The sequence below is a fragment of the Rattus norvegicus genome, chromosome 2, assembly GCF_036323735.1.
Source record: "Rattus norvegicus strain BN/NHsdMcwi chromosome 2, GRCr8, whole genome shotgun sequence".
NCBI lineage: Eukaryota > Metazoa > Chordata > Mammalia > Rodentia > Muridae > Rattus > Rattus norvegicus.
The window spans coordinates 96,172,810-96,186,795 of NC_086020.1; the positions used below are offsets into that span (position 1 = coordinate 96,172,810).

At 35.7% G+C, this 13,986-nt stretch overlaps 1 protein-coding gene across 3 annotated transcripts in view; it reads left to right on the forward strand.

The window, feature by feature from the left end:
- Nucleotides 1–13,473, forward strand: part of Il7 (interleukin 7) — a 43,760-nt gene extending 30,287 nt beyond the window's left edge. Inside the window, exons 3-6 of one of the 3 annotated variants that reach the window (XM_063281372.1) lie at nucleotides 9,687–9,767; nucleotides 10,792–10,923; nucleotides 11,039–11,170; nucleotides 12,732–12,871. In XM_063281372.1, the coding sequence (XP_063137442.1) occupies nucleotides 9,687–9,767; nucleotides 10,792–10,923; nucleotides 11,039–11,155 (330 nt within the window). In that variant the 3' untranslated portion in view covers nucleotides 11,156–11,170; nucleotides 12,732–12,871. Of the gene's footprint in view, nucleotides 1–9,686; nucleotides 9,768–10,791; nucleotides 10,924–11,038; nucleotides 11,172–12,731 lie in introns of those variants that run through there. The other 2 variants (XM_006232139.4, NM_013110.3) reach the window with 2 other exon arrangements.
- Nucleotides 13,474–13,986: the final 513 nt, after the last annotated feature.

Consider the following 13,986-nt stretch of genomic DNA (forward strand, 5'->3'; position numbering starts at 1 on the left):
TGTTTGTGTATGTGTGCATGTGTGTGTGTTTACTTCCTCAGTGTGCTAGTTATGCATAAGGATACTTGCTTATTGTAAACACATTTTTTGAATAGGGTTTCATCTAGCCCTAGCTGGACTCTAATGTGCTATGTAGTTAAAGATAAATTTAACTCTTGATTTTCCTTCCTCCATTAACAAATTGCTGAGATTACAGACATTTGACAACATGCACAGCCATTTGTCAATGTTTGACGGTTGTACCTCTCATTTCATCTTCATAAAAAATTTTCAAATAATAAAATTAATTTTTAAGATCAATGTTAATTTCAGAAAACCAAATTTGTCCCAAGAGTATAGAATTCCCATCTCAGTGGCCTTAGGAAAACTGCTCAAATAGCACTCTGGTACAGTGGTACATGTGCTGTAATCTAGGATTCTGCACGTCATTATCACCCTGTGTCCTTATTATACATCAGAGTTCTTTCCTGGTGAAAACTCAAACTATGGGTTGATTTCTTAAATATCAAATATTCAAATCATAGAACCACATAGAAAAGTTTCACTGGCCCATTTGTCCTTCACAGCCTCTTCTCTAAAAGCCAGGAATGTTTTTCTCTACCCATACTTTCCTTAAATTCTTCTTTCGTCCCCAGCTCTGAAAAAAAGAAAAAAAATTCTTCTTTCACTAACAAAAAGCATGTAAATTTCCCTCAGTTCTTCATGTGGTCTGACAGCCTTCTTCAGTACAAAGTATCCCATTGTCTAGAATGCCATAGGTTGTGCACTTACCTGCTGAGACACATTTTCATTGCTTCTCTATTGAGAAAATAACAAAGCCCCTTTAAAAGTCTATTTGCAACGTTTGAGCATGCTTTCAAATCCTTTGGGTAAGTAAATGCTGAGGAGCAAGATTGCTGAGTTAAAGAAAAGTTTGCTTAATTTTATAAGATAAACAACCAAACTGTCTTGCAAACTGGAACTGCCATTTTGCATTCCCACAGGCAATAACTGAGAATTCTTATTGCTCCATACCCTGTCCAGTGTTTGGTGTGGTCTGTTTTAGGCTTTAGATATTGCAAAAGCCACAAGAGGGATGTGGTAGTTCATTATTTTCCTTTCCTTTCTCTAGGGACATGTGAGGCTGAATATCTTTTATATACTTTGTCATACTGTCTTTAGTAAGGTGTCCACCTCACTGGTGGTGTCACCTCAGTGAGGACTGAGGACTCCCTTCCCAGCTTGAATGGGTTGTTCTTTCTCTCATTGTTGTTTTATGGCTCTTTTCAACAGAAGTTGCAAGTGAAAACTTTGCAAAAAGAGTGTCAAAAGAATGTGAACACATGCTGCAGACTGGGAAAAAGAAATATCAAATGACCATTTTTAAAAAGTGTTCACTTATCAATCATTTCTCTCATATGTTTAAAGGATCACACTTTAAAAATTGTTGTATTTCAACATGCAAATGGTCATCTAGGTCTCCCCCTATGTCACAATCTAGCAGGGTTTAGTTTTGAATTTTCTGTTACATCATAATTCACTTGAGTCAATTTGATTAAAAATGTGATATTTGTGTCACTTTGTTTTGGGGTAAGAAGAGTATATATCTATTTGCCCCCCCCCAAAAAAAACACTGGTGAAATGTGATATTGTATTTATTACTTTTGCTTTTCTGCCACAGATCAATTCACTTAAAAGGTGTCAAGAGTGTCTCTATGGTCACTTTTTATTGGCAAACTGAATCCTCTAACATAGAAAAATATATATTTAATTAAGTAATATTTATCCCAGTCAAGCAAGGCTGATTTAATATTCAAATACTAATCAATGTAATTGATTATATCAGCAGGATAATGAAAATCTCACAATTTTATTAACATATTAAAAACAATCTTTTTATATATAAAATCCATTAGAAACTAAAAAAACTAGGACTAAGAATTAATTTTCATTTTTTGAGAGATATTAATATCCATTTGGTATCTGTAGCTATCCTAAAACTAACTCCCTATGTGAAGGATGATGGCAAAACAAGAGAAATTTTAAATAAAAATATTATCACTTTATTTTACCATCCCTCAAATGAGATATTAAGGTATATGTCTAGAAAAACACGCAGAAAAGATTCTTAAAAAATCAGAGGATATCAAAGGAATAGAGAAGACACATCCTATGCTCATATATGGAAAGACTGCTGCAAGTTACAATTAGTTTATAAATTCAGTGTGATCCCAGTTAAAACACCAGCGAGTTACTTTAAGTATTTGAAAACTGATTTAGCATTTATGTTGAGAAGAACTCTTAAGAGCAAACTTACTAAACTGAAAAACAGTTCAAGAGATGTTGCCTAATCTTGAGACTACCTAAAAGTTAAGCATCATAATTCTATTATTCCATATTGGAATGACTTGTTAGACAGGACATTTTATTACAAGGTCCAGAAAACCTAGGAATCATCCTTAATTTATCAATCTTCCTTAATTTTCACTTTAAAATAAGATTAAGTTTGCTTCTAAATATTTTTCAAGTTTCCTTTTCCTACCAGGAAACCCAGATATGCTGACTGATTTTAGGTCAATTTGAAAATAAACAGTAATTTATTAAAGAAGGTATTTCAACTAATGTATGTCCCCCATGAGACTGACCTGTGGGCAAGCCTGTGGTGCATTTTCCTGATTGATTTCTGATGTGGGAGATTCCAGGCCACTGTGGGCTATGTGCAGGTAAAGAAAGAAGACTGAGAGAGTCAATAAACTGCCATCATCCATGGCCTCAGCATCTGCTCCTTTCTCCAGGCTCTTGACCTGATTCAGTGCCTGACTGACTTCAATCAGTTATGAACTGTGATGAGGAAATGTAGTGAAATAAACCCCTTTCCTCCCAAGTTGCTTTTGGTCATAAAGTTTAATTAGAGCAATTAGGAAACAATAATTTTAGTAAGAGATAATTTACTTTAAAAACACAGAAATATCAGTAAACCATTATGTAATGACGATAAACAAACATCCCAATATTTACCTAGATACACTGACCCTTCCCATCCAACTCAGTGTGCTATTGATGTGCTACTCAAAACTATACCATCCCTGGATTTGTCCATACAAATATAGCCAACTGCTAATTTTTACTTTTAGAGTTTAGAAAGGTCTCTTAACATTTTTTATGACTGAAAAACTTCCTCCAGGTACTTTCTTTTTTATTAGGATGTTATATCTGTAAATTTATAGACATGTTCCCTCCTTTTGATTTCTTTTATTCAGACATCACTGCCATGGCACTTTCTCTCCTGAGAAAGTTAATTATAACTCCTGTCTTCTAAGTTTTAAGTTTCCCTGTGCCTTTATCTCTGGGTGACTTGTGTTACAGAACTTGGTCCAGGGGCTTGATCCTAAACAAAGTCTTTATGGGAGTTCCTAAATACACTCTAAATAGCCCTTCATGTACTTGCTTATTGCTATGGTTAAATTAACAAGAACAACAATATCAACCAACCAGACCCCCTCCCCAGAGCTTCCAGGGACTAAACCACCCTCCCAAGAGAACACAGGCTCCATCTGCATATGTAGCAGAGGATGGCCTAGTCAGACATCAGTGGGAAGAGAGGCCCTTGTTCCTGTCAAAGCTGAATGCCCCAGTGTAGAGGAATGTCAGCTAGGGAGGTGGGAGGGACTGGGTGGGTGGGTGAGGGAAGGGGGATGGGATAGTAGGTTTCTGAGGGGAAAACAGGAAAAGGGATAACATTTAAAATGTAATTTTAAAAAATCCAATAAAAGAAAAAATTTAAAAAACTTCATGACCCAAAGCACTTTGGGGCACAAAAGTTTATTTCAGTTCATGGTTGTAGTCTATTCAAAAGGAAAATCAGGGCAGAAACTCAAGACAGAAGCCTGAAGGCAGGAACTGAAGCAAAGACCATAAAGAAATGCTTCTTTCTGGCATTCTCCCTGGGGCTTGCTTAGTTTGCTTTTGTATAATGCTGGAACCATCCACATTGGGATAGGCCCTCCCACATCAATCACCAATCAGTAAAATGCCCCACAGACAAGCCTACAGGAATATAATAAAGGTATTTTCTCAGCTGAGGTGCCCCTTCTAAGATAACTATTTTGTGTCACGTTAACAACAACAACAACAACAAAATCAACCAAGTTAATACCATTTATCTTTTATAATTTCACAAGTAACAAGTTGGTAATTAATTGTGCCTATTGGATTAATATCTGTATTTGCCACCAAACAGTAACACAGTGAGAGAATGAACCTCATGTAATTTTTATAGCTGTATCTTCATTACTAAATTTTAAAACATCTACATGGTAGATGTTTAAAAAGCACTTTATTAAGTTTAAGTGACTTTTCTTTTAAATTATCTAATGAATGCCAGTTCAAATTGCAGTCTGTTAAGCTCTAAATTTTGTAGTAATTGAAACAGGATTCTGTAAACAGAGAACATAAGTTCAACATTTTATAAGGTCCCTCTAATGAGACTTTAATGGACTAAGATTTGTCCAAGCATGGGTTGTGATGATTGTAATAAAAAAATAGAAAATTTTTGTAGGAAACAACTTTTCAAAATCTAGAACTAAACTTAAGATTGAATCTTGAGTATTTTTGGTTATTAATATGAAATATTTTGGATAGTGAGGATCAATCTCAAAAAGTAGATGTAAGGAAGCAGAGAATTTGCACTTAGACACTAACTAGAACTGTTTGTGCAAGACATGCACACAAATTTGCTCAGAATGCTCTCATGAGGATTCACTGGGAGCACTCCTGACATTCTCTTTTGTAAGAAAAGCCAAAAGAACTATTCTGTGGCAGAAAATGCAGCAACTGGGTAATAGCTGGCCTGTTGACTACCTTTATCTGTAACTTCCCTTTTTTTCAGTCAAGTAACTGATGTCTATCAATAGCTTTTCCTATACAATGAAGGCACCTAGCATGCATTTCTCAGATTCATAGATACACACTGGGATTAATCATTTCCAAAGGATTCATTTTGAGTCATGACATGGAGGAATATGGTCATTTTTACATATGGCTACACAAGTCTGACACTTCTTTTGAAATAGAGTTCAATTCCTTACCCTTGAAGGTAGACTAGAATTAATAGTTTCTATTGAACCAATGAAGTAAGGTGAAAAATGCAGTGTATGTCTTCTAAAACTGAATCACAAAAGGTAGAAAACCTCTTCCTTTTGTTTGTTGAACACTTGATGTAGTGCAATTCACTTACAAAAGTGTTTAAGGACTCAAGAAAGTATGTAGAAAGGCTCTAGTGGTGAAACTCTGAGAGGTCCTATCATAACTAAACTAGTGAGGTATCTTGAGAATAAATCTTCAAGTTCTAGTCAAAACCTGGTGACTATAGACAGGGCTAACATCTTAATGGTGTTTTATGGCACATATAGATCCAGCAGCCTCTTCCAAATACTAACCTTCAGAAAGGACGAACGATAAGGGTATTATTATTATTATCATTATTATTTGTGCTGCCATTACTGTAATTTATGATGCAGTGACAGATAAAGAAACAGTTGCTTCCTGATACTTGACCCCATGTAAACAAATCACAAGAGGCTGGTCTCAAGAGTGAATATGCTCTGGTCTAACCTGTTCATGTCCACAACTGAAGAGTCAATTTTTAGGTAAAATCCAACATTTATAAGAAGAACAACATACTTCTCTGTAATAAGTTAGATTATGTCACCAGAACATATTAAATTCTCTTCTTAGAAATTTATGGTAATGGAATCTTTGAAAATGTGATTATATCAAAGATTTGACATGGGGAAATTATACTGGAAAACCAGAACTCTGCTATTGCAAATGGCCTTTTAAGACAGAAGTCTGAGGGGCTGGCAACACACACAATGATGGAGTATGGTGGCATGGCCATAAGCCAGGAACACTAGGAATGTTGGCAGCCAGCAGTAGATAGAAGAGACAAATCATAGATGCTCCCTGTGAACCTTTAACTCAACACTGACTTTAAATTTCTGATCTCTAGAAATGGAACAAAATGTGTTTCTTTATTTTGAACCAACATGTTTCTGGTAATTTCCTAGGCCAGTCATGGGAAGTGAATTCATTCTACCATAAGGTAGAAGCACTGTTATAGTATTTAACAGCACTGTACAGTATTTAATCAGCTTTAACATTCATTTATAAAGTTAGAGGTACTATTTATTGATTTCACCAAACATGAATAAATGAATAATGAATGAACACAAAGCATAAACAAAGTAAAATAGAAAAATTAAAAAGCAGATTAGAGCTAATGAGAAGGCTTAATGGGTAAAGGTGTGGAGATCTACAGACATGAGTTCAATCCCGGGGTCTCACAAGGAGACAGAAGAGAACCCTAAGGTATTGTCCTCCATTTCCGTACACGTGCACACACCTGTACTCTCCTACATGCATGCACTGAAGATATTACCCATAAAACCAGTAAAAAATGCTAACATTTTTCTTACACTCTTTAAGAAACTAACAGAAAAGCAGACAGGATTAATATCAGAGAAGAGAAAATGGAAAAATGGTGAAGTTTTTGTATTTTTCAGGGGAAAATAAAGACTGAAGTCTAAACTGCTCATTAGTTCCTTGTTAAGTAAGCATATGTAAAATTTTGTAGAAAACACACAGAAAGCAAAAAACTAAAGGACAAATACACTTAAAAGTGATGTAAAAGGTATATGCTGTGAGTATTGCTTGTAAATAGAGGTATAACAGGTACAGTTGTTTGAAAGACTTTGGAACTTTGGACAAGAAAAGTTGTTTGAATAATAAATGGGGCATAATGGGGCATGGTCATAGAAGCATGGAAAACAGAAGTTCTGAGAGTAATTTGGACTATGTAGGCACTGGTGAAAATAATAATATCAACTGGACTAGAGACCATTATTGCTGTACTTTGGCAAATAATGGGACTACTTTCTGCCAAAAAAAACTCACCTGTGGTTAAATTGAAGAACTTTCTACTAATATCATTGGCGGAGGAGATTTCAAGACAGTTTAATATCAATTGTGCCAAGTAGTGATTTTATTCACTCTCATGTACATCTATAATGAAGAGAAGCAAACAAGGCAAAGAGAAATTCAAACTTACAGTTTGGAGAGAAAAAGAGAAGCAAGACATTTGGTACTGGAGCTCAATCTTGGGAGAAGCTTAAAGCCCTGATGCTGGATGGAAAAAAGGGAGTAGTAACCTCCGGCCAAGACCCCTCTTGGCTAATCCTGGAAAGGAAAAGACCTGACATTTTTCTTTGGCCTAAACAATAATGGAACACTTATGCAATGCAATTCAGGGAGGGCACAGGTTCTAGCTCCAGCAAGCAGGAGAAGCTGTCAGCTTCAGCCATGTAGTTTTGGCTTTAGAATTCAGTGTGACACAGGAACGGCACTGTGGAATGTTCAAAGGTTTAGGAAAGCTGTTAAATCAAAGGTACATGGCAGGGGAATCTTTGCAGAGAAGTCCAGGAAAGCCATTGTGTAAAACTGTGAATGTAAAGGCTGGATTGCGATCCCACATGTTGGAAAAGTCACAGTATGGCATATTTGCCAAGGAGAGAAGCTGCAGGCAGGAAGTGGAACCAGCCCAGGAATAACAAGTGTGTTTCAGTCAGCAAAGCTGGGGAGTGTGGAAGATATAAAGAGCTATCTACTCAGCCCTTTGACACTGCGCAGAGAGATACAGAATTTGGAGTTTGCCCTACTGGATTTCAGTCTTGCTTTGGTCCAGTGTTTCACTAGTAAGTTCCTGTTCCTCCCCTTTAGAATGATAATGTATAGTCTGTGTCACTGTATGTAGGAAGTATGTGATAGGCATTTTGATTTTTGCTTTTATGGGGTTTTACAATTAAGAAATTGGCTTAAGTCTCAAGGAGACTCAGACTTTGGAATTGTGAGAAGCAGTCTTGAAATTAAAAGACTATGGAGACTTTGGAAGTTGGCTGATGCATTTTACATTCTAATATGGCTAGAAGCCTATGGGGACAGGGAGCTAAATATGGTAGTTTGAATGATAATGGCCCTATAGGCTCATGTATTTAAATATTTAGTGATAAATTTGTTTGGGAAGGATTAGGTGCTGCAGAAGGAGGGGTGTCACTAAGGGAAATGCTTTGAGGTTTCAAAAGCCCATTCTAGGTCCAGTCTCTGTCTTTGCTCTTAGCTAACACTTTAGTGCCATGCCTGACTACTTCCTGCCATGATAATCATGGACTACACCCCTAAAACTGTAAGCTAGCCCCCAGTTAAATAATGTCTAAGAGTTGCCTTTGTCTGGTGTCTCTTCACAGCAGTAGATCATCAATTAAGACAAGAAGGTTAAGTATGTAATAGAAGAAAAAAAATCCCTGCAACCTAATGAAATCAAAGACCTTTTCTAGGAGCAAGTCACACAATAGCTCATAGTAATTTTAGCTTTTCTATTGTGTTTTTTCCATATTTATAGTAACCTGGAAATAATGTTTACATTATTACATTACCTGTAGGAATCTTACTTTGACACTTGTTAAACCAAGAAATGGGAGTTTTCTTTCATTGTGAATCCATACTCTGGGCTGCTCTTCATAGGCTTGAATGGTAACTTCAGAAGGCAACTCTAACATCTTTCATGCTCATGTCAAAGGTATATTGTCATCACACTGAAAATTAATTTTTAGTCAAACACTTGGCAAATATACAAAAGAGTTCAACCCTCTCTTCTATAGGCATATGAAACTTTAATAGTTCCTCTCAGCATTTGCCTAACCAAAAACAATTTTCAAATACTGTTATGAAATTTGCTAGAATTCTCCAAGAATTTAAATTCAGTGACATATTTCATATGAGACTTGTATGTTTAATAAAGCATGTATGCCTAATTTGATGTCATTCATGGGTAGAAATAAAGCATGTATGCCTAATTTGATGTCATTCATGGGTAGAAAAACGACTGAGTAGACAAATAACTGTTCACTACCTTTAGTGATAAGATGGTAGTTTTAGAAAATATATGTCTTGCTCCTGTGATGACTCCAGTATGCCTTGGGTGACTGACACAGACACATTTCCAAAATGCATGCTTCTCAAAGGTATGATGTGATCATAGTTAGAGGATACAGGAACCATCTGCCAAATGCCAGATGAAACCAGGTCGCTGTTTTCTTAAATTAGCTTCCATATAGGGTTTTGCAGAAATATTTGAACAACGGTCATTAGTAAACATTGAATTTTAAACAATTATGTGTTCACGCACTCCTTCCTTACAGGTAAAACAGTAAATGCATACATTTTAAAGTCAGAAGACCACGCCTCCTTTGCATGAGTAATATGAACAGTACACACTTCCCTGAGTGGCAGAGAGACAAAGCTCAGAAGCCCTTACCAATCTCGACCTGGCTCTACTTATTGTTTTGACAATATTATCCAGACTAAAGCTTTCTGAAATCTTTAAGGAGCTCCGATAGCCTGGAATCACCAGTGTAGTGGTCAGAGCTAGTTCAGTTCAATCTTAAGAGATTCTGAATCTTATCTGAGATGATATTGTAAATATTTGCTAATTTTTCACATAAAGAAAACCTAGTCTTGATGCTAGTAAGTAATCAGGCGAATTTTGCTTTCCTTAAACTGTTAATATGAGTATCAGATATTAGAATGTTTTTTTATAAATATATGTTAGAGACATTCTCTGAATTTAACTATATTGTTTTATATTATTACAGGACAAAATGACAGGAACTGATAGTGATTGCCCAAATAATGAACCAAACTTTTTTAAAAAACATCTATGTGATGATACAAAGGTAATGATAATTTGGATTTCTTTATGAGCTTGGTTTTATGCACAATTCTGTTAGATAATTAAATTAATTTCATAATCTTTTTATATTAATGACAGGATTATCATTTGTCTATTATATTATACTGTGGTCTATTATATGTTATTTTTTAGCTACCCTGTCCCCAATAGATACAAAGCACATAATAATCCGTTGTCCTTATTTTCTGTTGTTTACTTTGAAAATGCTAAAAACACTGACTAAAAAGGCACAAGTGTCTGTTTTCTCCTAAATCTTTTATGAAGGAAAGTTCTTGTCAAAACTACACACACACACACACACACACACACACACACACACACACAGAATACACACACACACACATACACACACACTTACATTTTAGACAGTCTTATATTTTTAATATTTGCTGTAGTTTATGCCAGAGTCAGTTCTAGTTGGTCAATTACAATGGAAAATAATTTCTAAAAATTCCCAACATTTGTAAAATTTCCCCAAAGAAACAAGAGATGCTCTTTGACATTTGGTAATCTTTCTAAAACTCACACAGCTATTAACTTCATAGTATCACATAATCACAATTTTTATTTATTAACTAATTTATCTAATAAAGCTTATGTTTTAGGCTACGTGGCTCTTCGTTTTTTCTTTAGTACCAGCTATTCTTTCAGAGCTCCAGTGTCCCAAATGGTAACAAAAAATCCACACATACCTTTATTTCCTAGTGTTTTCTGCAGCCTTCTTCTTTAGTTATCCTGTTAAAAGTACATAGTCTTATAATATGTTCACCTGCAAATGATAAAGCCACATGTTCCTAATGGAGAAATGACTTCTTAAAAGTCAGATAATCATTAAACCAAATTCTAGGCACTTTATGCTCTCTGTTTCCTTGCAGCCAAACAGTTTCATTCCGGTTACTCGTCAGTCATGTGATTAACAGGAATAGCTAGGGCGGAGGTGGGGTATAATTAAGGGACAGGGATCTAGCCTTATGTTAACAACACTGTTGATTCTTTTCTTCTAATAGGAAGCTGCTTTTCTAAATCGTGCTGCTCGCAAGTTGAGGCAATTTCTTAAAATGAATATCAGTGAGGAATTCAATGACCATTTACTAAGAGTTTCAGACGGCACACAAACACTGGTGAACTGCACAAGCAAGGTAAGAGTGAACTGGGCATCACACTGCATCACTCCTGGTCAGGACACTGCCGTTCCCCGGTGGCCACCATTATTGTCACAGAGTTTAAGTGCTGCTTTTCACTTTAAATTGAAAGGTATTCCCCTACTCTAGAACAAAGCCTCGGCCTTCGGGAAGCTACTCAAGCCTTGGCTGCAAAGTCACAAAGCCCATTTGGATCTGCTTTCAAAGATTAACCACTCAGGGACATTGAACAATGATCATGCTGGTATGTGGGTTATGGATTCTTTTTGACATTTCCATTGTTGTTGTTTATCAGCACAGATATGAAAACATGACTTTGTAAGGAAGCAGGTGAGCTTTCACACAGTGCATTAGGAAGCCATAGGCATTCCAATCTGAAGTATAAAATTCAAAGTACACAAATATATGACCCAGAAGCAACATAAAAATAACAAGGGCCTTGTCCATGAATTTAGAAAGTTTAAATATTTGTGTCTCCAGAATTCCAGAGGTAAAGGGAGGGTTTGTTCCCACCTGCTTTTTCTGTGTTATGTATCCATGGTAATGGTCAGACAGCTCATAAACAGTTCTAGCCATGCTCCCACTCTTGGGAGAAAGTGATGGAGTTTCTGCCTATAACCCACACATAGCCTCCTGTATACTCTAAATTGTATGCAGGCTTCTTAAAAGTTCCACAGCAATGCGAATGATAAGTAGTTATTATGTGTAGTTTGAAGAATAATGACAAGTAGTTCACACATGTTCAGTACAGGAGCATTTTTCTTCAAGTACGTTCAAATTGCAGTTGATTCAATTCATGAATGTGGCACTTAGAGACATGATCTGTACCAGCACTAAAGTCGTGGAACTGATTGTACAGCAACTTCAGCAAGTGAAAATGTTCTGTGTCTCTAGACTAGAAAGATTAAAGAACAAAATGACCCATATTTCCTTTCAAGTTCTGTCATCGACTTTTTGAAGTTATTTAAAGGTTACATGCTTATGTTACTTACATATATAACTAATAGAGATATGAATTGTGACTAAATTAAAAAGAAAGGAGCTCAAGATGAATGCATTACAACTCTGTCACACTGGCTCCAACCTCTTTGTGGCTTGTTATCCTTATTTGCAGAATGAAGTAAAATCATCAAGATTACAGGCTTATCCACTAGACAGAATAAAGTAAGATATGTGAAGTGCTGAGAATAATATCTGACCAAGAAAATGCTCAACTAGCTGATTCTTTACTCTATGAAGAGCCACTCAACTATGTCTGTCACATGACACTGAGGGATACGACCAACTGCTGTCTAGCAGCTGCTGTACATATGAGCATCTCTCTCCATACTGTACTAGGAACATGTAAAAATTATTAATTAGGTGAGGAAAACCAATGTATGAGGCAGATAGTAACCAAAATTTATTAAACATTAAGTTTTTATACCATATTCTAAACTACCAGTTGAATCGGGTATATTATTCATCCAAATACCATCAGTGTTAAATGTTTTCGCTAAAATTGTTTTTTCATATAAAAAGTTCATTTTCATTATATTAAAATGTGTCATTTATGAAAGTTTAGATTGTTGGGTTCATTGTTGGAGGGGAAAATGACATATAAAACATTAAGCATAGAGGCCTTGATTTTCCTAATCAATCATAATGATCAACATAGGTCACAGTTTAAGATGCCATGCAAGAGTCCTCATTCTGCAATACTAAATAATAGCTATAATCTAATGTGATGAAAAATAAAAAGCAAATATTTTGAGACTCATTTTTATTAAAATATTACATTAAATCTATTGAATTTATTCTCATAGGAAGAAAAAACCATAAAGGAACAGAAAAAGAATGATCCATGTTTCCTAAAGAGACTACTGAGAGAGATAAAAACTTGTTGGAATAAAATCTTGAACAGCAGTATATAAACAGAAAATGTAGTAGCAACCTCCAAGAAACTACTGCCTTGCATACTTGGAGAGTTTGAAACCCTCCCAGAAGTTTCTGGATGCCTCCTGGTCAAATAAAGCAAGCAACTGGGAAATCTACAGTGATAGACATAAGAAATGCAACTGACTCCTGCGGTCAGCATATGCCTATGGAAATTTATCAACAGTACTGATTTTGTAAAGCAACCCTGTCATCTGCAATGCTTTTAAAGCCTTTCCAAGTGTTTCTACCATTATCCAGTCTACAAACAAGGCTCTGAAGATTCAGAGTCGCCACTGTTTTGTTAGCAACCATGCATTGGTGAACCACTGGGGGAGTGGAACTGTCCTGTGGAAGACTGCAGATACAGGAGGGCTCCTGGTGATGGATAATGCTCTTGAAAACGAGAGTCACATCTTAAAGCAGCAGCAGCAGCAGCAGCAAAAAGAAGGTTAAGGCATCAACAAATGTAGTTAAATATGAATGTATAACACATAGCTTCAGTACAGAGCATAGCAGATATTTTTAAATAAAAGTATTCTTAAAAATAGAAATGCACTTAGTTCAAAGATACTGAACCTTAGTATTCAGTCACTTTTGTCATATATGTATAATAAAGCTTATATAACTGAATTTTCAATTTGGGAAGTATATTTTTAGAAGAATAATATATGCTAGACTTTTAATTAATGTGTATATTTGATTTTTGACATTATCTTTATATATATAAAGTATTTTCATACACTACCAATTGCCTACTTTGGATAGTATCTCTTTTTAAAATAAATGACCTGTGTTAACACTGTCAGGTTCACTTAATCTTAAGAGTGTTCACTGCTGCACTGTCATTTGATCCCATTTTCACTGAACACATTTCCTTTAACACACTCATGCCAAGGTTCAGCATGAGATTAGCACCTTACAACCTTGTTAAGAGAAGAAACATTAATTTCTTGTTTTATAGTTGGGTCTTATTATACCTAAGGCTGGCTATGATGCTTCTGTCTCAGACTCCCCAGTGCTGGGATTGCCCACACGAGCCAACATGCTCAGTTAGAAACACTTTTTTATGTTAAATTCATGTCTTTTACAAGATGCCTACATATATACTATGTACATACCTGTTTGAAAGGTCTGCTGTCTTCA